The sequence below is a fragment of the Tasmannia lanceolata genome, unplaced genomic scaffold (assembly GCF_043159265.1).
Source record: "Tasmannia lanceolata isolate RefF3 unplaced genomic scaffold, GAP_Taslan_0.1 ptg000003l, whole genome shotgun sequence".
Lineage (NCBI taxonomy): Eukaryota > Viridiplantae > Streptophyta > Magnoliopsida > Canellales > Winteraceae > Tasmannia > Tasmannia lanceolata.
Genome location: NW_027518680.1, coordinates 14,660,917 through 14,687,957, shown reverse-complemented (window position 1 = coordinate 14,687,957; position 27,041 = coordinate 14,660,917). Strand labels below are relative to the sequence as shown.

Sequence of the window (27,041 nt, the reverse complement as noted above, 5' to 3'; positions counted from 1 at the left end):
GAACAATCTCACATGTTCTCTCTCGAGGGGTCATACACTCACCATCTCAACCGATGCGCGTGTTCTCTATTATTTTAGTCATTCTAGCTCATATTTTCATTACAGAGTTTTTCCATTTCTATGGATTTTCTTCTTTCTTTTGGTTATCTTATTCCTTCGCCTGGAGTTGTGCTTGAATTGAACATATTATAAACCTCCATTGTTTTTGTCAGGATATTGTTGATGGGTTATTTATAAAGAAAAGAGAGCGTACACCCGAGTAAAATTAGGCGCTTGCTCCCAACTTTAAAATTAGGCGCTTATTCATTTCAACCGTCGGATCACGATGATCTGGACCGTACGCTATTTTAAACAAACTATACACGCGAGGAAGGGTATTTCACAGGTTTCTCTTGTCGAGAGAGAAAACCCGACGACCCAGGGTTTCTTCCGTCTCTCCCATCTCCACCTCCGGCGCGAAGAAACCTCCGACGGGCTAAATTTCTCGGCATCTCCAGCTCATGCTCCTCGCTCGAAGGCTGTCCGTTACACAGGTACTCGCTCTCTCACTCTCATTATTTTTCGTTTTTTAGGGTTTCTTTGTTTTTTTAGGGATCTTTGTTCGACAGTTGGGGTTTAGGTTGTTAGAGACCTCTGTTATGACTCCCTATTTGCAGATGGGCTATTTGCTGATGGGGTTTAGGTTTTTGGGACCTCTGTTATGACTCACGATGATCTCGACCGTACGTTCATTAAAAAAGAGAAAAAAGCCAACGAAATAGGGCCTCTTACGTATTCTTCTTTGCCTCGTTCCAAAGAATCCAAACCCAAAAAAACCCTAGTTTTTCTCCACCGAGATCTCTCTCTCTCTCTCTCCCCCCCCCCCCCCCCCCCCCCAATCTATCTACGATTCACGCGAGGGTTTCTTCTCTACCTCATTCCAAACCAAAAAAAACCCCACTTTTTCTCTACTTCGTCTGGAAAGATTACTGCGCGCCTCCTCTTTTTCCTCTGCTTCTTCAATCTGCAGCTTTCTTAGAGGTATCAGAAAAATCTCTTCTTCTTTTTCCATTGTTTGTTTTGTGCATCAGAAAAATCTCTTCTTTTTCCATCGTTTGGGTTTAATGCTCTGCTCTTCGTACTGATTGATAAAGGCAACAGACTCGATGCATTTTATTTATTGTTTTTCTGTTCAATTGGATTCGGATTTGAATTTCGATTTCTCAAGTTTTGGTGGTGTTCATGGAATGTTTAGTATTCTCTCTCTCTCTCTCTGCCTTATGTAGAACAGTTTATTGAATTTTTAGATTCCCTACTGGTTTTTGAATTGTTAATTTGCTTAAATTAGTGTCCTAGTTATTCTAGATATGAGTCCTACAAGTCATGGGAAATGGAATTAGTTCATCTGTAACTATGTATGAAATTCGATTAATGTAATCTTGTCGTTTTTTTTTTTAATTTAAATTTTACAGTCATCTTAAGCCCTACCTACCTGTACAGTATTAAGGCCCTGTTTGTTTAAGATTATGACAACAGATTGTTATAGTCTTAAACAATTATTGGACTCAGAATTACATTTTGAGTCCAGTAATCGGTTTGGTCCATATAATCAGTTGTAATAGTCGGTTTGGTCCATAGAATCAGTTGTAATAGTCTTAAACAAACAGGGCCTAAATGATGTGGTGCCATCCAAAATATGGGTTAATTTGACCATATTTTATGAGTGAAAATGCTAGACAATTTTTCAACATCATGCACAACACAAGCAAGAAAATTATGATCGAGTGAGAAGCTGGGGCACGCAAAAATATTAAACACCAAAACCATTTCAAAACAGATTAAGTGGCATAAATATCAATAATAAATTTTGAATCAAAACCATAAAAATTTCATAAAATTTATAAAACGCGAATCATATAATTTCTTTGATATATAAACATGTTATTCTTTAAAGTTTAATTGTTATATTTTTATAAGAAGCTGTTGAAATTTATCGATATATCATCATTTTCATGAAACCCTCAATTTCTATCAAATAGCTCAATGTCTATTTAGGGCAGTGTATCATTTTTTTTCTATAATATGGGTTATATCTTGTCCTTTTTATCTGTCTGTGATTTTTTTTTCTTTCATCGAAGGGTATGCAACTTGTCTGAGTTAATGGATCCGTTGGGGCTATCAATTGAGGAGGTCGACGCGAATATGTTAATTACCTTTGATGATACATTGTCGCAAGTTGATGGATTATATGAAGCTATTGGGAATAGAGGAATGTTTGTTGATGAGGAGAAAGCTGATGAGGCTTTAGTTACTGTTGATAATGAGGGGGGATGTAGTGGTACCGTCGAGACACCTAATAAGGATAAGGGTGGGAGCATTACAGTTAACAAACCTTTTGTAGGGCAACTCTTTGACAATTCTGAAGAGGCATACGGATTTTATAATTTTTATGGCTTGGCGACCGGCTTTGGAGTAAGGAAATGCAAGACTAATAGGTCGATGACAACAGGAGATATTATACGGAGAAGATATGTTTGTGATAGAGAAGGATGGAAAAAAATTAATGACAAGATACCGACGGATAGGGAAGTAAAGCGGCGTCGCACTGTAAGGCGAAGATGGAAATCAAGTTAACAAAAGATGAGAAGTGGGAGGTGGGAACCTTTATAGACGATCATTGTCATGATCTTACATCCCCAACTAAAAGACGGTTGCACCGTTCGCACAATACATTACACAAGAAAACCTCAGTTAAGAATTTGATGAACACACTTCGTAGAGATGGGTTTGGTCCTACTGGCATTGCAAAGGCAGTTAATGCTGCAAACGATGGTTCAATTAGTGCTATCACACCAAGTCAAGTGAAAGGACATTTGAGAGCATTGAGGGCCAACAATATGGGGCATGAAGCGGTCACAGTAGCGACATAGTTCCAAGAAAAACGAGCAGAAGATCCGAATTTTCATTTTTCTATGGAGTTAGATGTTGACGGGAACTTGAGATCATTATTTTGGGCAGATTCGAGGGCGAGAGATTCATATCGAATCTTCAGTGACATGATTGTATTTGACGTTACATATAAGACAAATCGGTATAGAATGCCATTTGTCCCATTTACAAGAGTTAACCACCATAGACAATCTACACTTTTTGGTTGTGCCCTATTAGCAGATGAGACGGAAGAGACATTCACATGGTTGTTTAAGGAGTGGTTAAAATGCATGTTCGACAAAGCTCCAGGATGTATTATAACTGACATGGACGGTGCGATGCAATTAGGCGTGTTTTTCCAAATACTCGGCATCGCTTTTGCAAGTGGCATATTGATAGGCATCTAGTTGAGCACGTTCCCGCCAGACGAGATGAAAATAACGAGTTTTCTAAAGATTACAATCGTTGGTATTATAAAAGAAGTAGGAGCGATAGTGAGAAGGAATGGAAAAAGTTGGCGGAGAAATATAATATTGATGAAAGACATTGGTTAGGTAAAATGTGGGAGTTACGAGAGCACTAGGTTCCTGCTTATTTTAGAGATGTATTCACAGCTGACATGACATCTAGTTCTCGTAACGAAAGCATTAACGCTTTTTTTGATGGATTTGTTAATTAGAGTACGACTTTACAGGAATTTGTGGTGCAATATGACAATGCTCTTGTCGATTGGCGGAAGAAGGAAACTGAAGAAGATTTTAGGTCTAAAGCATCACATGCTGTATGTCTTTCGAAGAGCACATTGGAAGAAGATGCTGTGAAGCGTTACACGACGGCAATGTTCGAGAAGTTCGAACTAGAGTTTAAGGGAAGCGTTACACGAGGGCAAAACACGCAGGCTAAAATTTCGTACTTATCCGAAGCCAAAATCTCAGTCGAAATCTTGAAATTTCCCCCGAAATTTTGTACACCCTTCATTGATGCCCTTTTACCCTCCAATCAAAGCTAAAATTTCGGACTTATCTGAAGCCGAAATTTCAGTCGAAATCCTGAAATTTCGGGCGAAATTTCGTACACCCTCCATTGATGCCCCTTTGCCCTCCAATCAAAACACGCAGGCTAAAATTTCGGACTTATCAGAAGCCAAAATTTCATTCGAAATCCTGAAATTTCGCCCAATTTCGTACACCCTCCATTGATGCCCTTTTACCCTCCAATCAAAACACGCAGAGAATCCCAACAATTCTATAACGTCAAAATCCACCACAGATCACCCTTCAAAAACTCAAATTTCAAGATCCACACCAATGTGCATTCGTCCATGGCTGCAAGATTGGATAATGTCCGATTTAAGAAATTCCACCTCTAAGTTTGATTGGACGGTGATAAAATTTACACATAGAAAGCTTTCAGTGTGGGTGTTTCACACCAAATTATTTCCCCAATTATAGCAAACTGGGTTTTCTACTTATCCTTGGCTAGAGTTGCTATCTTATGTTCAAGAAAATAACATATTACAAGAACGAAATGGGTGGAATTTCAATATAAAATTATCAAGCAGGATAGCAGATTCCATGAAAATCCCACAAATTGAAATTAGTCTAAAAATTGAAATAATTTTTTTTATCAAGAAAAATAAGGCAGGAGACAATGGAAAAATATCAAAGAAACCCCATAAAATATAAGATAAAAAACTACGAGAAAATTGAGAAAATACGATATTTCCACTATGATTTCGTAGTGGGATTTTCACAGGATCTTCCACTTTCACCCACATACATAAATCAGCTGATTATGATTATTCAAATCTTCTACTATGATTTCATAGTAAAAAAACCCCATACACAGTTAGGGATTCGCATTAAATAAACCCCAAATGTAAAAAAAAAACAACCCTAAACCCCATTAGGATGTTAAGAGAGATAGATAATCATAAAGAAAGTACTAAAGAAACCTAGGGTCGAACAGAGAGCCCTAAAATCCAAAGATACCCTAAAAATGAAAAATAATGAGAGAGAAAGAGATAGAGAGTACCTGTGTAATGGAGGGTGTACGAAATTTCAGGATTTCGAATGAAATTTCGGCTTCTGATAAGTCTGAAATTTTAGCCTGCGTGCTTTGATTGGAGGGCAAAGGGTCATCAATGGTGTGCGAAATTTCGAGATTTCGACTGAAATTTCGGCTTCGGATAAGTCCGAAATTTTAGCTTTGATTGGAGGGTAAAAGGGCATCAATGGAGGGTGTACAAAATTTCGGGGGAAATTTCGGGATTTCGACTGAGATTTTGGCTTCGGATAAGTCTGAAATTTTAGCCTGCATGTTTTGATTGGAGGGTAAAGAGGGGTTAGTTGCGTGGGATTGTTGGTCACTCTGGGAATGCCTGGGACTACGGGTTATTCTGGCAAAGTCCAGGGGATTGTTGGTCACTCTAGGAATGCCTGTGACTCCTCAAACAGGGATTTCAGCAGGGATTTCAAAGTGATCGAAATTCCAAGTTTTGGATCCCACTAAAATGGGTCGAAATATTTCTACTCACATATATCGATTATATGAGAAATTATATGATGGGTGGCCGTGAAAACACGTGAAGTCTGGAAAGTATGGTACGACCCACTCCATATGATGATCCAAACCGTCCATCTATTAGACCAGAACTTAAATAGGTTGTGCCCCAAAAATCATTTTTATAGGATGATTCTAACCCTCCGATCTGTATATGTACTGCGCTAAAAATCATTTATGGAATCTTCTACAGATCCGAGGGTTAGGATCATCCTATGGAAATGATTTTTGGGGCACAACCTATTTAAGTTCTGGCCTAATAGATGGACGGTTTGGATCATCATATGGAGTGGGCCGTACCATACTTTCTAGACTTCACGTGACGGCCACCCATCATATAAATTCTCCGATTATTATATGAAACTAGTTGCAAACCCGTTGGATGCACGGGGTAAATCTTACATCAAGTAGATCAGTTGAGTATATAAGATCAACCAATTAAATCAATCCCACTTATCATGCCAACCACAAACTCTTTATCACTAATCTGGGAGGAGTCTTAATTAATTGAAACTCTAAACAATTGCTATCCAACAATTTTTTAGTAATCCAGTAAAAGCAAATATAAAAATGAATAATTCCAGCAAAAAAAATCACTATGAGAAGAACCAAGATAAAAATGAATACAAGATCATTGGAAACAAATATGAAACAAATACCAAGATAGTTACTCTATGAAACAACTCTGTGATTGTACTCAAAGAGTTAACCTACTCTGTGATTGTAACCATTGAGGTCTGCCTGCAGCCTTCCCCATCACACTATCATCATCACATCCATTCAAATTAGGATTAACATCTCTACGACAACGAAAGAAAAACAAATCAGTACAAATCATTAATTCAATAAACTAAGATGTCGTAAAGATGCATGTAATATAGCTCATTGATCCTTACCAGGTCCACTGCTTCAGTTGGTTCGGTTGGTTCAATAAATAGCTCATTGGACATATTTTTACACGTTCTCGTATAGTGACCTTTTCCTCCACAGTTTTTACGCGTCCGTTGCTTTAGTTGGGATTGAGAGATCTCTATTGGAGACTTAAATATGGTTTAGGTTTTCGGTAGACCCTTTGTCTTCGCGACATGTGGGTCACGAATAAATATCTCGTTACCTTCCACCAAAAAATTAGATTGCACTTGGCTGCCACTTGTTTCCACAGTAGTTTCCTTGTCTTTGTTTCAAAAGATTGAGCATCTCTACTTTCCAAATCCATTGCAATATGACCACTACAAAACTCACCACTTTCAGCTTTCACTATTCTCATGGCAGCTTCTCTTATTCCATGCCACACCCAAGTACCCAACTGATTTTTTTCCCTTTTTTAATGCTCCTTTCTTTATGATTTAATGAAGAAACTTTCCTTAAGATGGGTCACCTTTGGCACTTTTTTTAATGTTACTACAGTTATAAAATTTTAGCTAAAATTAGTTCTTTGAAATGGTGCAGGTTTCATGGCTGAAGAAACAGTTCTCCATCAGCACTGAACCCTAATTTACATACAGAATGGGACTTGCAGGTGAGAAGTGTTTATAATTTTTTAGACCATAAAAAGCTTAAATTTCTGTTTTAACCCTAACAAACATTAGATTGAAACCGTACAAAAAACCGTACAAAGAAATTTCAAAAATCTTTGTGTTAGATTGAAACCCTAACAAACATTTGTGAACCCATTCAAATAGCAGAGGAAAAAACCCAAAACACAAAAAACCTACAGACAAACTCAATCCATGGAAATAGTAAGGAAGGAAAGAAAAAAAAACCCTAAACCATGGAAATAGCCACGAAGGAAAGAAAAGAAACAGATGGAGAGGGAGTGTAGGACCTACTTGTTAACTTGCGCAAGCGTCTTCAACCTCCGTCTTCGTCGCTCGCCGTAATCTTTCCAGACGAACTAGAGAAAAAGTAGGGTTTTTTTTTTGGTTTGGAAGGAGGCAGAGAAGAAACCCTTGCGTGAATCGTAGATAGATTGGGGAGAGAGAGAGGAGATGGGGTGCGTGGTTGGTGGAGAAAAACTAGTGTTTTTTTGGGTTTGGAACGAGGCAGAGAAGAAAACGTAATAGGCCCTATTTCATTGGGTTTTTTCTCATTTTAATGAATGTACGGTCCAGATCATAGTGATCCTACGGTTGAAATGAATAAGCGCCTAATTTTTAAGTAGGGAGCACACGCCCTATTTACTCAAGTGTGTACGCTCTCTTTTCTCATATATATATATATATATATATATATGAGAGAACATTTCCTACACACTTGTGTAGGTAAGTTACCTACACACTAGCTTAAAATACAGTGGGGCCCCACATTGTTTGGTGATCCAAACAATTCATTTGAATGATCCTCACATAGATAGGGTGTCCACAAAAAATCAGATCCATAGGATCATCCTAACCATTCAAACTATGGAGGCAAAAAATGGACTAATTTGTGAAGGTATAAACACGTCCATTTTACCTCCACAAATTGTAGGGTTAGGATGATCCTATGGATCTGATTTTTTGTGGACACCCTATCTATGTGAGGATCATTCAAATGAATTGTTTGGATCACCCAAACAATGTGGGCCGCCAGTGTATTTTAAGCTAGTGTGTAGGTAACTTACCTACACAAGTGTGTAGGAAATGTTCTCTCACATATATATATATATATATATATATATATGTAGTCGGCCCTCTAGAGTAGCTTGTCTACTCCTCCCTGTTAAAACACCGTTCGATTAAACACACTTTAATCTTAGCCCTACAAACTTAAAACCACTATCGTAAAAGACACTCGTTCGACGGAAAAAAGTCTCTTGGGTTTTCAAAAACCCAAACCCTCATTCGACTGAAAGCTCTCCACCCTCTCTCGCTCGTTCTCTCTCTCTCACAGTTTCTAGGGTTTTCAAAAACCCAGCGACATTCGAACCAGAGATGATCTTGGGTTTTCAAAAGCCCAGCGAACCTTGAACCAGACATCTCCATCCTCTCTTGCTCTCTCTCTCTCTGTCTCTGTCTCTCTCTCACACACACACTCTCTCTCTCTCTCTCTCTCTCTCTCTCTCACACACACACACACACACACACACACACACACACACACACAAACACACACACCCCAGTGAGAATCGAACCAGACCTCTCAAAAGACCATCCCGCACTCCTTCCCTCTCTGCGCGCCAGATTTCTCTGATTTCTAAGGTATGGTTTTTTTTCATCTCTTCACCTCTTATTTTTTTTTGAATTCAATGCCTGAATGGGGTGATTTTAGGGGTTTGGAAGGCCATTTTTTTTTTTTGCAAGCTTAAAAACTCGGGTTGGGTCGCGATCGAACCTCGTCGGGTTGGAAATCGGGTTAGGTCGGGTTTGGGTTGGCAAAGAGGTTTTCTCGGGTCTGGTTGGGTTGGGTCGGCCTCAACCCGACACGAGTTGCACCCTGTTGGTCATTTCAAACATTTTCTAAGTTTGATGTATCCAGATCAAGAAAGGCATTTTTATTTTTTAGAGGAAATATGTCTAGATCTTCTTGGAGCAAAACATGTTGATACTACTATTGAGGTGAATCATCAAATTCATGGACAGTTGAGAGCCTTTGAGGAATATTACGTGCTAGAGTGACTGGTTTGGAAACTTATTTATTGTATGTTAGCAATCTTACAAAACAACTTAATTGTAGTGTAACTTTTTGTCCTTCTTATTGAGTCTTTCTGGTGGCTGTGGTCACGAGAATAATGGGATGTATTTGGGGATGCTCCTTCAGCTTATCTTGGTGAATCTAAGGATAGTTCCAATAGTGTGTACATGTGGCATTTTCATCTTGTCCTCTAAAGTCTCTTCAGTTATTATTTCATAATAAATTTCATTTAAATAAAGAGTTCAAATTTAGTTGTGAAACTTTCAAGTTTTCTAAACAGTGTAGAAATACCTATTATCCAAGTTTAAAAGTTCATCTTGTTTTCAATTAGTTCATTCTAATGTGTGGGGCTTGCCCTAGTTATCTGCATTTAGATTTTGATGTTTATTTTAGTTATTAGTAATTATTCACGCTACATAGATATATTTGATGAAAAACAAAGTTGAATACTGTGAATTTTTTTATAAAATTGTTCTGCCTCGATTTGGTGCTCAAATCGTAGTTCCAATTAGGAAGACAAGTACCATTATTGTGGTTTAGAGGAATATTTTCTTAATAATGGTATTGAAGCACAATCCTCTTGTGCCCGCGCACCATTTCTTTATAAAATTGTTCTGCCTCGATTTTGTGCTCAAATCGCAGTTCCTATTAGGAAGACAAGTACCATTATTGTGGTTTAGAGGAATATTTTCTTAATAATGGTATTGAAGCACAATCCTCTTGTGCCCGCGCACCTCAACAAAATGGTTTTGCAGAATGGAAGAATAGACATCTTCTTCAAGCCATCAGATCTCTTCTTATTGGGATGAAGGTTCCAAAGTCCTATTGGGATGCGGCAGTGTTAATTGCTGCATATATGATTAGTCGAATGCCCACTACCAATCCTAGAAAGGCAATATCCACTTCATCTTTTGTCTCCCAATATCTTATCTTCCACTAAAAGTGTTTGGTTGCGCCTCCTTGATTCATATTCTTGGTCCTACTAGAGACAAATTATGTCAATATGTTAAATGTGTTTTCTTGGGGACATTCCAACTCATAATAAAAGGGATAAAACATAAGAAGTATGTTTCTAAGGATATCATATTCTTCGAAGATCTTCCTTACTTTTCAGATGTTGGAAAATTAGTTTCTCTCATAGTTACCAGGTTGGGAAACGAATTCGTAAAACGAAACATGAAACGGAAACACGAAACGCTTGAAATGCAATATAGGGGAAAAGAAAAACGAGAAAACAATAAAAAATCATAGAAAAAATACGCATGAAACACAAGGAAAACACCAAATTCTTACCGGCGATTGTTCTGAAAAGATTTTGGTAGTACATGCAGATGATAATATTCTCACTGCCGATTGTTCTGAAGAGATTCTCAGGGTAAAGAAGTATCTTGGTAGTACTTTTATACTGAATATCTTGGTCATTGGGGGTGCACTCGGGCCGTGTTCAGCCCAGAAAAAAACATCGGGTCGGGTCGGATTGGGTTCGAGTCAGGTTCAGGTTGACTTTCCCAACCCGGGTTGAGGGTTTTGGCAACCCGACCCAGTGAAACCCGACATTTCTAAAAACTCGGGTTGGGTCAGGTGGAACCTCGTCGGGTTGGAAATCAGGTTGGGTCGGGTTTGGGTTGGCAAAAAGGTTTTCTCGGGTCGGGTCGGGTCGGCCACAACCCGACCTGAGTTGCACCCTGTTGGTCATTTCAATCATTTTCTATGTTTGATGTCGCCAGATCAAGAAAGGCATTTTTATTTTTTAGAGGAAATATGTCTAGATCTTCTTGTAGATTGGCCTTCTTGGTGCAAAACATGTTGATAGTACTGTTGAGGCGAACCATCAAACTCATGGACAGATTTCAGAGCCTTTGAGGAATATTACGCGCTAGAGTAACTGGTTTGTAACTTATTTATCTGACTATTACACATCTGAACATTACTTAATGTGAGTGTCACAAGTCAATTCATGCATAAACCATGCAAACATCTTTATGAGGCTACCATTCGTATTCTAAAATACCTAAAAGAATCACCAGGAAAAGGGTACTGTGTCCTACTTGGGCTGGTTGTGCAATGATAGGAGTTCTGCCAGTAGGTATTGTATATTCGTTGATGGTAATTTGATGATATGAAAAAGTAAAAAGCTAGCTGTCGATCCTCGTTCTTCAGTTGAAGCTGAATATCAGTAGATGGCTCAGGTTGCATCTAAGCTTATGTGGCTTTGCTCTCTTCTCACATGTACGGGCGTTGAGGTTTAAACCCCTATAAAGCTCTATTGTTATAATCAAGCTGCTATACATATTGCCTCCAACCTAATGTTACATGGAGGAGTGAGGATATAGGGGTGGAGTGTCACTTTGTTATTGAGGAAGTGTCTTCTCAATCTATCATCACTTTGTTAGTGTGAAAGTGTCTTCGCATACTATCTCCACTCTATTTGTTCGATCTATCACTCATTTGAATGATATATTTACTAAGGCTATAGTCCAGGGTCGGTTTCATGATATTATTGGTAAGCTAGGCATGTGCGATACCTATGTTCTAGCTTGAGGGGGAGTGTAGGGTTCATCATCTTATAGCCGCGTGAATTTTATGCTATTTTTTGTGGGTTTTATATGTTGAGGGGTTTTCGATTTGCACAAATAACAAAAGGTTTGTGGCATGGGGATTCCAACCTCAGGAACATCTTGGGCCCGTGTCATTCTCCTTCGATCTTCCTCACTCCACTGCTTCTTCATCCCTTCTTCTCTTATATTGATTCCTTCTTCTTCATTCTTTCAAAATTGATTTATGACAGTTTCAAAACTCCCCAGCATCATCGTTGACTCCCTCGAGTCGATTCCCTTTTACCTTGGCCACGCTCTTGTCCGAGACCGCATTTTGCCCTACAAAATCAATCAAAACTCCTTTGACTCCTGAGTACTCAGCCACATCAATCGAGTACTTGACCGTGTCGCGCCGAGTCAACTTGGATTTAATTTGGCCGTGTTTTAACCCGCATATGTATTTTGAAACACTAGTTTATATCATTAGCCTTCTTTTTTTTCTTTCTTCCCTTCCAACAAGAAGTCTCTTTCAAGCTTCTCGACACGATTTGACATAGCCTTCATAATTTTGAATATGGTATAAAGTAGGAAGATTGGACAACGTTACCTTTATTAGTGTAATTCTTCCTATCAAGGATAGATATGATTTCTTGTTTACTAATTCTTCCTATCAAGGATAGATATGATTTCTCGTTTACTCATAAGGACAAGCGGAAGGTATACATTGAATGTCTTCGAAAACAGAATAATGAAATTGTTTGGAATAAAAAACTTGTAAATAATCCTAAATATCGAACTAGGATTTTCGAAGGTTCATTAGTTCTTTCCCAAAGTAGTGGGGAAGTATGAAGAACACTTCATTTGATTTAATGCTCCCCTTTCTAGAAAGATCTAAAGTGAGAGATGACCAAATTTGATGCTTAAAATGTATCATGTTATTCTATAAATTCTTCATGAAGGGCCTTCTTGGAGCAAAACATGTTGATAGTACTATTGAGGCGAATCATCGAATTCATGGACAGATTTCAGAGCCTTTGAGGAATATTACGCGCTAGAGTGACTGGTTTGGAAACTTATTTATCTGACTATTACACATCTGAACATTACTTAATGTGAGTGACATAAGTTAATTCATGCATAAACCATGCAAACATCATTATGAAACTACTATTAGTATGAAAATATAATGATTCATACCTTAGTAGTAGTAGGATTTGGTGGAACAACTCTTGCATTACCTGCAACAGTAAACTATTATGAATGAAAAAATTTGATAGCAGTGGATATGCATTTATAAGTGGAACTATAAATCAAGTGAAGAGAAAATTAAAGAAAAAATAAAAGGAAGGCATTCATCCTACCACCCTTAATTGCTCGCGGGATTATGAGAATAGCTGCAAATAAGACCCCCAGAATCAATGCCATCAAAATTGCCACCATATCTCAAATTGATCCCTTTTTTCCTGGTTGCCCAGAAAGAAAAGTCACTTTACGTGTTAAATATAAACAACATATAAGAAATAAATTTATATATATACATATAAGACAAAATATTTAACAAATTGATTTTCGTCTTATAAAAACTACAATATTTCCTTAAGCTATATATGTCTTAAAATGTATAGCGCAGATAATATTGCATAGCCTTAAAATGTATCTTGAATCACATTAGTTGGTGTGCAGAGACAATAGGCAAGTACTGATATGGATCATGTATGCTATGTAAACCAAAAGGAACAACAAATCGATGCATTTCTCAATATCCAAAACTAGGGGTGCAACAAGGGCCAGGTTGGGTTGGGTTGAGGCCAACCCGAAGGAGCTTTGCGTCAATCCTAACCCGACCCTATGCGAGCCCCAACCCGAGGAGTGTCAGCCCAAACCCAAACCTGAACCCACCCTAACCCGACCTGTGCGCCAATCCGACGCGAGGAAATTACAGATAAACCACTTAAGCAATTCCATTACTAGAATCCCATTCGGGAAAGAAATTGCTCCCTACTGAATTGAAAAAAGAAACCCAAATCTCTATCAACAAGATGCAAGAGAACAGGGTCCTAACTGAAACTTACAGATGTAGCGGCAGTAATCACAGAAGGGGAGGGACTAGCGCTTGGCCCTCTCTCCGATGACAAATAAAGGGATGATGGCACCGTTGTTCTTATCTATGAGTAGGGATTCCCTTGATTTTGTAGCCCATGTCACCATATTCTTGGAAAAATGATCGGATACTGTCACGAAAAGGGCCGCCAGCAAGCTCCTTGTAAGGGAAGAACCGGAGAATTGCATAGTTTCCACAAGTTAGGGTTTTCTAGTTCTCCTTTCAAGAAGAACCAGCAAACTGTTGGTTTTCTACTACTCCTTTCAGTGCCAGCGAGTAGGTTTCTTATGCAAAGGCGTTCAAGAGGGTTCCAAAGGGCAGGGTAAGCTGAAAGTTCGTGAAGGGAGGCGGGGATTATGTTTTAGGTTAAAAGTTTGCTTTTGTACCATTGATAAGAAGAGATTAAAAAAAATACAAACTTCAGGTTTTGCTCCAGGTCCAGATGCCCAACACCTCAACCATAACCCAACCCTATATGTGTGTGTATATATATATATATATGTGTGTGTATATACACACACACACACACACACACACACACACACACACACATATATATATATATGTGTGTGTGTGTGTGTGTGTGTGTGTGTGTATGTATATATATATATATGTGTGTGTGTGTGTATATATATATACACACACACACACACACACACACACATATATATATATATATATATACACGTGTGTGTACATAAATATGTGTGTGTGTGTGTATATATATATATATATATATATATATATATATATATATATAGAGGAAAAGGATTGTACGCTCGAGCGTGCGAAGCTTATGGTACGCTGGAGTGCCCAATCACATGTGGGCCCACTTTGCTAGGATGATCCAAAGCATTCATTTGAAAGGGGGAGACAGCGTGAGCATCTCCCTTGGCACTCCTTATCGGTGATTGTTGGCGGTTCAACCCTTTTCTGTATTCTTACAGCATCTTCGAGCGCCCGATCATGGAGGATCCGCCTACCTTTCTAAATTCTTGATCTTTTCACAGCCCTTCTATTCTTTTCCCACATCTTGAGTTTTATTATATATTTTCTATCCGGCATGCAAGAAAAAAGAAGGCTTGAATGGCCTCCGTCACCCCATAATGAAAGAGGTGATCTCGTAGTTCTTATGAATTTTCCCCAATTTGAGCTGCCTTTGCTGTTAACGGCTCCAAGCATTTTTTTTCCTATTCGAAATAAGTCGAAAGCAAATTTTACTGATAAAAGGAGATTTAGTAAAAAGGGTTCAGGTCTCAAGGGGACCAACAATGTACTGAGCTACAACTGAGAAAAGTCCAACACATAGTTTTAGTCCATTTAATCCTATGATTGGCAGGTTTTATGCCAGGTTTTATGCCTTTTTAAAATTTCCTTCACTATGGACATGTGAAATACAACCATCCGACACAAAATTATGACTTTGATTAGATCCTTAATTTAAAGTTAAAAATCAAGAAGAACTAGTCTCATGAGATGATTATCTAAAGGACTTCATATTGGACAATATTGGTTGTTAGTTGGGTTTCAAGTTTAATGGGGGATGTTGATGGTTTACAGGAGATGCAGATTCAATACATCTGTTTTTTTTCCTGAGATAACTCTGTTCTAGTTTTAATACAATTTTTGCTTAGGGTCATTGTTGTATACATCTAGACACTATTTTTTACTACTGTGAATGGTATCAATGAACAGTATCGTATAGATATTGAAGATGCATCTTTGCGTGGTTCTTTGTGTGAGAAATTTAGCTGGGTTCTCTCTGGCGCAGAGCTGAAAGGCATAACTTTCTGCAGACGATATTGTTTCGTGAACCAAATAGGGCTATTCTAATCATTTTCCCAACTAAGGGGTATTTCAGTAATTTCTTGTTAGTAGGCTTAATATAAGCAGGAAGGTCGTTTCATTTTGGAGGACTTATTATTTTATTTTTTTCAAAATTTAGAAAATTTTGTATCTGAGAGATCTGGGTTTTGGAAGCTCCATCTTATCTACCTGCAAAAGGGAGGAGCAGTTCTAGCACAGGGGATTGCAGAATTCGAAGGGTTCAAGCACAACTACCTTCTCGTCTGGAATTTTCTTGTGAATCCTTGTTGCAAACAAGGAATTCAACATTCTTAGAAATTTCGGTAAGCTCTATTTGTCCCCACGATTAGTATAAATCAAGGTTGCCAGAGCGGGAATCGAAACGGGAATCGAAGGCTCCCAGTGAAGAATCCTGCTTCCTTGGTATAAATTTGCCGAGTTTCTTTTCTATCCACTTACCTCTGTCTATCGGATGAAGTTTCTACATTCAGTGTTCAATAAAATCTACCAACGAGGATTTCTGTTACTTCCTCCATTTTCCTCTAAATTTGTTGAATTAGCTGCCTAAAGAAAATTGTAGATGTTGTTTAATCTCTAAATAAAGCTCGCATAATTTTCCCGTTGGATCCAATTTAGTTCTGGTTCGGATAAACCTCTTAGATATTCTAGTAGCTAAAATTGCCATGATGGAGCAAACATCTGTAGCGTGTCGGAATGAATTGCTAGTTTAAGATTAAAAGCCTAATTTCTGATTCACTTCCGCCTGGAAATTGAATATTTAGTGGAGATTAAATCAAAAGAACTTAGGCTTTGCATAAATCTTCTCCTTCCTGTAAAGTGTAAGCCTACAGAAGGGCTGATCAAGGGACGCCTAGCACTTCATGTGAAAGGCACGAATTCTGCATTGAACCTGTTTGACAGAAGGCCCGCTAGAGGGTATTTTGAAAAAAATCATCTACAAGGACAGCATTTATTTCATCAACAGGAATCCAATCAAGCATATAAATTGTTACTTCGCATTAACCGGATTTGAAGAGACCACTGCCACTTTGATTCAGTTTGGAAGAGAGTTTACCCCGACAAGAATCTATTTTTCTTAGTTGCAGCAATACATTTTGTTTTATTACACAATCAGAGACATTGAGCTAGCACATGGAATTAATGCAGCCCAATGGTTTTGGCATCAATCTAGATTCAACTGTAATGCTAGAATGAGCGAGGAAAGGCCCTACGCTCTAATTCCACTCTTGGCAATTCTTCGAGTTTCCTCCAAAACTGGACATTTGGTACTTAACTTTGAATTGGGTGATCACTATACAAAAACTGCAGTTAGGTTTGATGTGTAGTGAATGTGTACATCAATATAGTCTGCATGCTCGACCTTACTATATGTCCTCCGAAAAATATTTATACCATTTTTATACCATGATTGCCTCTCTGCTCATAAATCCTTCAAAGTAAAGACAAGCAACCTAAAAACCATTCCCTAGCATTGTTGGCTCTTATTTTGGGCTCCAGTTGTGATGGAATAATTTGCCTTACTAAAGTAGTGCCGCATTAAACTTGGTATCATAGCATCATTTGTTTGGCCACTTAAAAGCTCACTCTCTTCTGTCTGCTTTAATTTGCCCTACATCAATGTGGTATTAGAGCGTCATTTGACGGCCACTTAAAAGCTTACTCTCTTCTGTCAGCGCTGCACCAATTTGCTCTACGTCATTCTCCTGCTAGACTAGTTTAATTGAATTCAATTGGTCTCCCGCTAGAATTAGCAGAGGTTCTACAAACTCTTATTTTTTCCTTTTCTCTCTCTTTTTGATAGGAAAATGTGAAAGTTGAACCCCTGGCCTCGATGTTACACGCTTAAGGCCATCATGCTAGGGAAACTGCTAAAATTTTAAAAATAATTAGGTACCAACATCTTGATACCAGTATATAATGGAACACTGGAAATTAATTAACCTGCAACATATTATGTGGTTGGAGGACTGATTCAAACAATTTACTTGAGGAATGTAGAACTTGTTATTCAAAGCTTTAGTTAATAATCAGAATATTTCTTTCGCTAGACATAATAAATGGATTCATTCTCAGGTTTGTGTGGAGCTTCTGGAGGTTAGGTGTTCTAGGTGCTTTAGTATTATACTTTTGTTGTTATTTTTTCAATAAGGAAATGCAATATATACATGAGGAAAAGGATTGTACGCTCGAGCGTACCAAGCTTATGGTACGCTCGAGTGCCCCAATCACATGGGTCCCACATTTTTTGTGGTGATCCAAAGCATTCATTTGCAAGGCCCTATCATAGATAGGGTGTGTACCAAAAATCAGCTCCATTGAATCACCCTAACCCCTCCAAAAGTGGAGGGAAAAAATGGGCAGATTTGTTGTTTGTCCATTTTGCCCTCCACAAATGGATGGGTTGGGATGATCCTATGGAGCTGATTTTTGGTACACACCCCATCTATGTAAGGGCCTTTCAAATGAATGCTTTGGATCATCCTAGCAAAGTGGGCCCACATGTGATTGGGCACTCCAGCGTACCTTAAGCTTGGTACGCTCGAGCGTACAATCCTTTTTCCTCTCTTTCTCTCTCTCTCTCTCTCTATATATATATATATATATATATACATATTTATTTATTTTTATTTTTGTATTTTTTTTTCAAATATAGAAGAAAAAGCAGTGAAATCACTACAGTTTTGGATAGGGGTGCAATTTGGGTTGGGGTCAACCCGAATCCGTCAAGTTCAACCCGATTTTTTCGAAAGCTGATCAGGTTGGGTTATGGTTGATGTGTCGGGCATCTGGACCTGGAGCAAAACCTGAAGTTTGTATTTTTTTTAATCTCTTCTTATCAATGGTACTAAAGCAAACTTTTAACCTAAAAGATAATCCCCCCCCCCCCCCCCCCCCCACCCCTCCCTTCACGAACTTTCAGCTTACCCTGCCCTTTGAAACCCTCTTGAACACCTTTGCATAAGAAACTTACTCGCTGGCACCGAAAGGAGTAGTAGAAAACCGAGAGTTCGCTGGTTCTTCTTGAAAGGAGAACTAGAAAACCCTAACTTGTGGAAACTATGCAATTCTTCCGTTCCTCCCTTACAAGGAGCTTGCTGGTGGCCCTTTCCGTGACAGTATCCGATTCTTTTTTTAAGAATGTGGTGACATGGGCTACAAAATCAAGGGAATCCCTGCTCATAGATAAGAACAACGGTGCCATCATCCCTTTATTTGTCATCGCAGAGAGGGCCAAGCGCTAGTCCCTCCCCTTCTGTGATTACTGCCGCTGCATCTGTAAGTTTCAGTTAGGACCCTGTTCTCTTGCATCTTGTTGATAGAGATTTGGGTTTCTTTTTTCAGTTGAGTAGGGAGCAATTTCTTTCCCGAATGGGATTCTAGTAATGGAATTGCTTGAGTGGTTTCTCTGGAATTTCTTCGCGTCGGATTGGCGCACAGGTCGGGTTCGGGTTTGGGTTTGGGCTTGGGCTGACACTACTCGGGTTGGGGCTCGCATAGGGTCGGGTTAGGATTGACGCAAAGCTCCTTCGGGTTGGCCTCAACCCAACCCAACCCAACTTGGCCCCTGTTGCAGCCCTAGTTTTGGATATTGAGAAATGCATCGATTTGTTGTTCCTTTTGTTTTACATAGCATCCATGATGCATATCAGTGCTTGCCTATTGTCTCTGCACACCAACTAATGTGATTCAAGATATGTTTTAAGGCTATGCAGTAATATCTGCGCTATACATTTTAAGACATATATAGCTTAAGGAAATATTGTAGGTTTTATAGGACGAAAATCAAGTTGTTAAATATTTTATCTTATATGTATATATATATATAAATTTATTTCTTATATGCTGTTTATATTTAACACGTAAAGTGACTTTTCTTTCTGGTCAACCAGGAAAAAAAGGATCAATTTGAGATATGGTGGCAATTTTGATGGCATTGATTCTGGGGGTCTTATTTGCAGCTATTCTCATAATGCCGCGAGCAATTAAGGGTGGTAGGATGAATGCCTTCCTTTTATTTTTTCTTTAATTTTCTCTTCACTTGATTTATAGTTCCACTTATAAATGCATACCCACTGCTATCAAATTTTTTCATTCATAATAGTTTACTCTTGCAGGTAATGCAAAAGTTGTTCCACCAAATCCTACTACTACTAAGGTATGAATCATTATATTTTCATACGAATAGTAGCCTCATAATAATGTTTGCATGGTTTATGCATGAATTAACTTATGACACTCACATTAAGTAATGTTCAGATGTGTAATAGTCAGATAAATAAGTTTCCAAACCAGTCACTCTAGCGTGTAATATTCCTCAAAGGCTCTGAAATCTGTCCATGAATTGGATGATTCGCCTCAATAGTACTATCAACATGTTTTGCTCCAAGAAGGCCCTTCATGAAGAATTTATAGAATAACATGATACATTTTAAGCATCAAATTTGGTCAACTCTCACTTTAGATCTTTCTAGAAAGGGGAGCATCAAATCAAATGAAGTGTTCTTCATACTTCCCCACTACTTTGGGAAAGAACTAATGAACCTTTGAAAATCCTAGTTCGATATTTAGAACTATTTACAAGTTTTTTATTCCATACCATTTCATTATTTTGTTTTTGAAGACATTCAATGTTTACCTTCCGCTTGTCCTTATGAGTAAACGAGAAATCATATCTATCCTTGATAGGAAGAATTAGTAAACAAGAAATCATATCTATCCTTGATAGGAAGAATTACACTAATAAAGGTGACGTTGTCCAATCTTCCTATATACTTTATACCATATTCAAAATTCTGAAGGCTATGTCAAATCGTGTCGAGAAGCTTGAAAGAGACTTCTTATTGGAAGGGAAGAAAAAAAAAGAAAAAGGGAGGCTAATGATATAAACTGGTGTTTCAAAATACATATGCAGGTTAAAACACGGCCAAATTAAATCCTAGTTGACTCGGCGCGACACGGTCAAGTACTCGATTGATGCGGCTGAGTACTCGGGAGTCAAAGGAGTTTTGATTGACTTTGTAGGGCAAAATGCGGTCTCGGACAAGACCATGGCCAAGGTACAAAAGGGAATCGACTCGAGGGAGTCAACGATGATGCTGAGGAGTTTTGAAATTGTCATAAATCAATTTTGAAAGATTGAAGAAGAAGGAATTAATATAAGAGAAGAAGGGATGAAGAAGCAGTGGAATGAGGAAGATCGAAGGAGAATGACACGGGCCGAAGATGTTCCTGAGGTTGGAATCCCCATGCCACAAACCTTTTGTTATTTGTGCAAATCGAAAACCCCTCAACATATAAAACCCATAAAAAATAGCATAAAATTCACGCGGCTATAAGATGATGGACCCTACAGTCCCCCTCAAGCTAGAACATAGGTATCGCACATGCGTAGCTTACCAATAATATCATGAAACCGACCCTGGACTATAGCCTTAGTAAATATATCATCCAAATGAGTGATAGATCGAACAAATAGAGTGGAGATAGTATGCGAAGACACTTTCACACTAACAAAGTGATGATAGACTGAGAAGACACTTCCTCAATAACAAAGTGACAGTCCACCCCTATATCCTCACTCCTCCCATGTAACATTAGGTTGGAGGCAATATGTATAGCAGCTTGATTATAACAATAGAGCTTTATAGGGGTTTAAACCTCAACGCCCGTACATGTGAGAAGAGAGCAAAGCCACATAAGCTTAGATGCAACATGAGCCATCTACTGATATTCAGCTTCAACTGAAGAACGAGGATCGACAACTAGCTTTTTACTTTTTCAAGTCATCAAGTTACCATCAACGAATATACAATACCTACTGGCAGAACTCCTATCATTGCACAACCAACCCAAGTAGGACACAGTACCCTTTTCCTGGTGATTCTTTTAGGTATTTTAGAATACGAATAGTAGCCTCATAAAGATGTTTGCATGGTTTATGCATGAATTGACTTGTGACACTCACATTAAGTAATGTTCAGATGTGTAATAGTTTGATAAATAAGTTCCAAACCAGTTACTCTAGCGCGTAATATTCCTCAAAGGCTCTGATATCTGTCCATGAATTTGATGATTCGCCTCAATAGTACTATCAACATGTTTTACTCCAAGAAGGCCAATCTACAAGAAGATCTATACATAGTTCCTCTAAAAAATAAAAATGCCTTTCTTGATATGGCGACATCAAACTTAGAAAATGTTTGAAATGACCAACAGGGTGCAACTCGGGTCGGGTTGTGGCCGACCCGACCTGAGAAAACCTTTTTGCCAACCCAAACCCGACCCAACCCGATTTCCAACCCGACGAGGTTCGACCCGACCCAACCCGAGTTTTTAGAAATGTCAGGTTTCACTGGGTCAGGTTCCCAAAACCCTCAACCCAACCCGAACTCAACTCGGGTTGGGAAAAGTCAACCTGAACCTGACTCGAACCCAACCCAACCGACCCAATTTATTTTTTTCGAGCTGAACCCGGCCCGAGTTGCACCCCCAATGACCAAGATCTTTAGTATAAAAGTAGTACCAAGATACTTCTTTACCCAGAGAATCGCTTCAGAACAATCACCAGTGAGAATATTATCATATGCATGTACTACCAAAATCCCTTCAGAACAATGGCCGGTGAGAATTTCGTGTTTTCCTTGTGTTTCATGTGTATTTTTTCTATGATTTTTTTTATCGTTTTCTTGTTTTTCTTTTCCCCTATATAGTTTTTCATGCATTTCGTTTTTCCGTTTCATGTTTCGTTTTACGAATTCATTTCCCACCCTGGTAACTATAAGAGAAACTAATTTTCCAACATCAGAAAAGTACGGAAGATCTTCGAAGAATATTATATCCTTAGAAACATACTTCTTATGGTTGACTCGCCAATAGCATTTTATCCCTTTTATTATGCGTTGGAATGTCCCCAAGAAAACACATTTAACATATTGACATAATTTGTCTCTAGTAGGACCAAGAATATGAATCAAGGAGGCGCAACCAAACACTTTTAGTGGAAGATAAGATATTGGGAGACAAAAGATGAAGTGGATATTGCCTTTCTAGGATTGGTAGTGGGAATTCGACTAATCATATATGCAGCAATTAACACTGCCGCATCCAATAGGACTTTGGAACCTTCATCCCAATAAGAAGAGATCTGATGGCTTGAAGAAGATGTCTATTCTTCCATTCTGCAAAACCATTTTGTTGAGGTGCGCGGGCACAAGAGGATTGTGCTTCAATACCATTATTAAGAAAATATTCCTCTAAACCACAATAATGGTACTTGTCTTCCTAATAGGAACTGCGATTTGAGCACAAAATCGAGGCAGAACAATTTTATAAAGAAATGGTGCGCGGGCACAAGAGGATTGTGCTTCAATACCATTATTAGGAAAATATTCCTCTAAACCACAATAATGGTACTTGTCTTCCTAATCGGAACTACGATTTGAGCACCAAATCGAGGCAGAACAATTTTATAAAAAAATTCACAGTATTCAACTTTGTTTTTCATCAAATATATCTATGTAGCGTGAATAATTATCAATAACTGAAATAAACATCAAAATCTAAATGCCGATAACTAGGGCAAGCCCCACACATTAGAATGAACTAATTGAAAACAAGATGAACTTTTAAACTTGGATAATAGGTAGTTCTACACTGTTTAGAAAACTGGAAAGTTTCACAACTAAATCTGAACTCTTTATTTAAATGAAATTTATTATGAAATAATAACTGAAGAGACTTTAGAGGACAAGATGAAAATGCCACATGTACACACTATTGGAAGTTTGGAAGTATCCTTAGATTCACCAAGATAAGCTGAAGGAGCATCCCCAAATACATCCCATTATTCTCGTGACCACAGCCACTTGAAAGACTCAATAAGAAGGACAAAAAGTTACACTACAATTAAGTTGTTTTGTAGGATTGCTAACATACAATAAATTTTTAGAAAACGGAGGAGCACAAATGGTAAGAATAAGGAAAAAGAAACATGACTAATACCCTTTCTAGAAGTACTAGAAAGAGTTTCATCTGTAATTTTACCCCACTAGAAGTAGGAACAATAGATAAAAAAATCTTTTCGCTTACCAGTCACTGTTTGAAACTCGTAAATCAATAGTACAAAAGGTGGGGCAATGAGTCCGAGTGGAAGTGTGATGAGCAAAGACATGCTTATGGACCTAAAATCACATCCTTGGATTGAGTGCTAATGGAATTCTTAAGTGCGATAAGTGGTTGATTAAGTTCATAAATTTTTTGAACCCTTGGGCCTGACGTGAATCTCCTAGAGTACAAGGAATGGTAGGGTTGTACTCCCCCTCAATTGAAACGACATTCGCACTTGGTTTTCTATGTCGCAGATTTTTCGGATGAAGATGGAGATTCAGATCCCAACAAAAGTCTCTTATTCGCCTTTGTTTACCACAGTGGTTGCACTTAAGCGTATTGTTTTCTGTTGTAGGCATCACCGGACGATTATGGCCTTTTCTTATAATTTTCAGCCCCTTTACCTCCTTTTTAATCTGCTGCAAGGGTGTTCAGTGCTGGTTGAACCAACACCCATAGAAGTAGCATGCCGAGTAGTCTCCTCCCCTAACATAGTTATGAACTGACTCTTGGAGGGACATATCCTCCTTCGCCAAAAGCTGAATCCTTTGGAGTTCTAGTTCAGGATTGAGCAAGCTAGAATTCAAAACTCTTCGCTGCTTTGTATGTTCTTTAATATCTTTGGGTGATACAACGGCTGATAATAATCAAGCTCCTCCCACTTCTGTCTAAGAAAACCAAAGACCTCAATTGTGAGATTCCCTTGCTGCATTATTGCAATCTCCTTGTAAAAATGATGAATACGAGGAATATTATCTCATTCAGAGTACTTTCTAGTTGCTACCTTCCATATTTCATGTGCTGTCTGAAGAAACAAAAAACCTTTGCATGATATTTGGTTCCATCGAACTAAGCAATCATGAAATAACAATATTCTCACTTTCCCAGTGTCCAAGGGATGGATCACATACTTTTGATTTTTGTGATTTCTCTCATTGAGTCTAATTGTGATGGTCATCAGTCTTGGGTGGTCATTGTGACTACTTTCCATAGTCGACACGATTTTCTTTTTAGGCTTTTCTTTCTCCATTACGATTCCTATCACATATAATAATTACTTGAAATCATTCTTCAAAGAAAAGTAACGAAAGTAAACCATGGCTGAAAGAAAGTAACCAACCTGAAAAACTGGATTGCATCTGATGGCTGTCCATCATCACCAAACCGTAGTAAACCTCCATGAAATGTTTATGGAGGGATCCAATTAGGATTTCAGACCGAACCCAAATATGATATCATGATATAAACCATGGCTGAAAGAAATAAGAAATTAGAAGAGAATAAGAGATGGTGTAATGAAGAAGGAAGTGAGAAGGAGAATGATAGAAGGGAGAAGCTGTTCGTGTGGTTGGCAATCCACAAACATTTTGTTATTTGCGCCGGTGGAGATTTAAAACCATGGTTATAGAAACAAAATCCTCCTGACTTGAGCTTTTGCATAGAATATAATGACTGTTTCACTATTAAAAACCCCTCGAGTCAATCATCGACTTGCATGAGTCGATCAGTTTATATCATGATATCATATTTGGGTTTCGGTCTGAAATCCTGATCGGATCCCTCTTGAGTCAATCATCGACTTGCATGAGTAGATCAGTTTTACCTTGGCCTAGTTCTCATCTGAGTCCAAACTTTTCTCTATGAAGCTAATCAAATTCGTTTTGATTTGCAGAGTTAATGAAAAAAATGGTAGTTTCAATCGTCGATTCCCCTAACTTTGGCAGAGCTCTGTCCAAGTCCGAGTTATTAAACACGGGTTGTTTGCAATTGATAGTGACATAGAATCACAATTTTTTTTTCTGTTTATCAATGCATCACAATGTTGTAAATGATTATAGAGATAATGTTTGTGTTGTAGACATAGAATTGATAGTTCTTATGTTTTGACGTGTGCACATTTTTTTATGTTTTTTCCTTGTAAATACTTTAGCAGGAAAGAGTAGATGGGCACCTACCCAACTGTGCATACAGTTTAATTTGCTGCTATGAATGGTCCATGCCCCAAAAATCTCTCACGTCGAACTATCCTAGTTACTCACCCTCTGATTTTTGAGACTTTCATGACGTATGCCGACCATTGCCTTTTTTATTATTTTCTAACTGCCCATTTAAAAGGCACAAATCAAAGGGTTAGGACTTTAGGACTACTTGATGTTGCAGGACCTTTTGGGTGACCGCACATTCACAACAGGGCCAACAAGTAAACATTTTCAATAATGAACAAGTGGTTCCCACTAGTATTTTCCTACTTGTTTACTTCCTAAGGAAATACATGTGCGCATCCACAACAGAGCCAACAAATGAATGGTTTGGATCAATGAACAAGTGGTTCTGCTACTCTCCTATTAATTTACTTCCTAAGGAAATACATGCACACTTACCATTTAACAATCAGTTGGTATTTTTCCAATTGGAGATGTGTTCATGAACTGCGATTTTCTTTTTTGTGTTTCTGTTGTCAGGCATCGAAATTATTCACAAAACCCGAAGTCTCTCTCCATAACACAAGGACTGATTGTTGGATTATCATAAAGGACAAGGTTGTGGTGATGGCTTCATAATTCATATCATTCCCCGATTGATGTTGTTTAAATGGAACTACCATGCTTATGCCTCACTATACTTTGCTGTCATGTAGGTGTATGATGTCACTCCGTATGTGGAGGAACACCCAGGTGGTGACGCAATACTAGCACATGCTGGAGACGATTCAACAGAAGGCTTTTATGGGTATGAAACAATTAGAAATACATTTTTCTTCTTGCCCATGTTTATGTTTAAAGGACTTGATAGGAAAATTATGCTGCACTTGAGAAAAGGCTCGAGAAAGAAACCTTCGTGGCACTTAACATAGGCTCCACTTGTTTTCACTCGACGACTCCTTTGTTATGGCACTTTTAGATTGTATGACTGTTTCGTAGATATGTTTATTTCTATGGAAATGTTGAAATTTGGGTGGTTTCCCCTCAGTTAATAGGGTCATATGAAACTATAATCCTGTCACTATGAAAAACATGACTTGGGAAATCAAACACTTCTATTTATTTCCCCATATTTCTATCAAATCTTGGATAAATTTCTTTCTGTTCCTTTTCTCAGGCCGCAGCATGCTACCCGGGTCTTTGACATGGTTGATGAATTCTATATTGGAGATCTGAAACAGTGACATTGGAGCAATCAATTTTTTTTTCTTTCAATGTTAGATTGAAATCGGTTCTTCTGCTATGTTTGTCATCATTATGGGTTTCTTCAGGATCTGTGGAGGCTTTTCTTGTGGTTCTTCCCAAGGGGGGTATCCTTCTTGAGTGTCTTTCAATATTGTATCTTTTGTAGGATACTTGGTTGTTTTCTTGTTTAGGTGCGAATGTTGTTTCCTTTCCTCTTGA

General features: G+C 38.3%; 1 protein-coding gene across 7 annotated transcripts; it reads left to right on the top strand.

Moving 5' to 3' along the window:
• The first annotated feature begins 375 nt into the window (after positions 1 to 375).
• CB5LP (cytochrome B5-like protein) lies at positions 376 to 27,041 on the top strand. 7 transcript variants are annotated; one of them, XM_077361644.1, is made up of 8 exons: positions 382 to 533; positions 657 to 1,020; positions 6,922 to 6,991; positions 19,440 to 19,541; positions 19,665 to 19,705; positions 26,118 to 26,195; positions 26,294 to 26,385; positions 26,755 to 27,041. In XM_077361644.1, the coding sequence occupies exons 4-8, from the start codon at positions 19,463 to 19,465 to the stop codon at positions 26,819 to 26,821; spliced, it is 357 nt and encodes a 118-aa protein (XP_077217759.1). In that variant the 5' UTR covers positions 382 to 533; positions 657 to 1,020; positions 6,922 to 6,991; positions 19,440 to 19,462; the 3' UTR covers positions 26,822 to 27,041. The 7 variants fall into 7 exon arrangements, with proteins under 7 accessions (XP_077217781.1, XP_077217753.1, XP_077217792.1 ...); XM_077361666.1 differs by lacking the exon at positions 657 to 1,020 and having other exon boundaries at positions 376 to 533; positions 19,440 to 19,538; XM_077361638.1 differs by lacking the exon at positions 657 to 1,020 and having other exon boundaries at positions 376 to 533.

What these genes read in the sequence shown, in the direction of transcription:
- CB5LP (XM_077361638.1), top strand. Translation starts at nt 19,463, where the DNA reads ATGGTGGCAATTTTGATGGCATTGATTCTGGGGGTCTTATTTGCAGCT. An exon ending in GCCGCGAGCAATTAAGGGTG is followed by an intron (nt 19,542 to 19,664) that starts GTAGGATGAATG and finishes TTACTCTTGCAG; the next exon opens with GTAATGCAAAAGTTGTTCCA. An exon ending in GGATTATCATAAAGGACAAG is followed by an intron (nt 26,196 to 26,293) that starts GTTGTGGTGATG and finishes GCTGTCATGTAG; the next exon opens with GTGTATGATGTCACTCCGTA.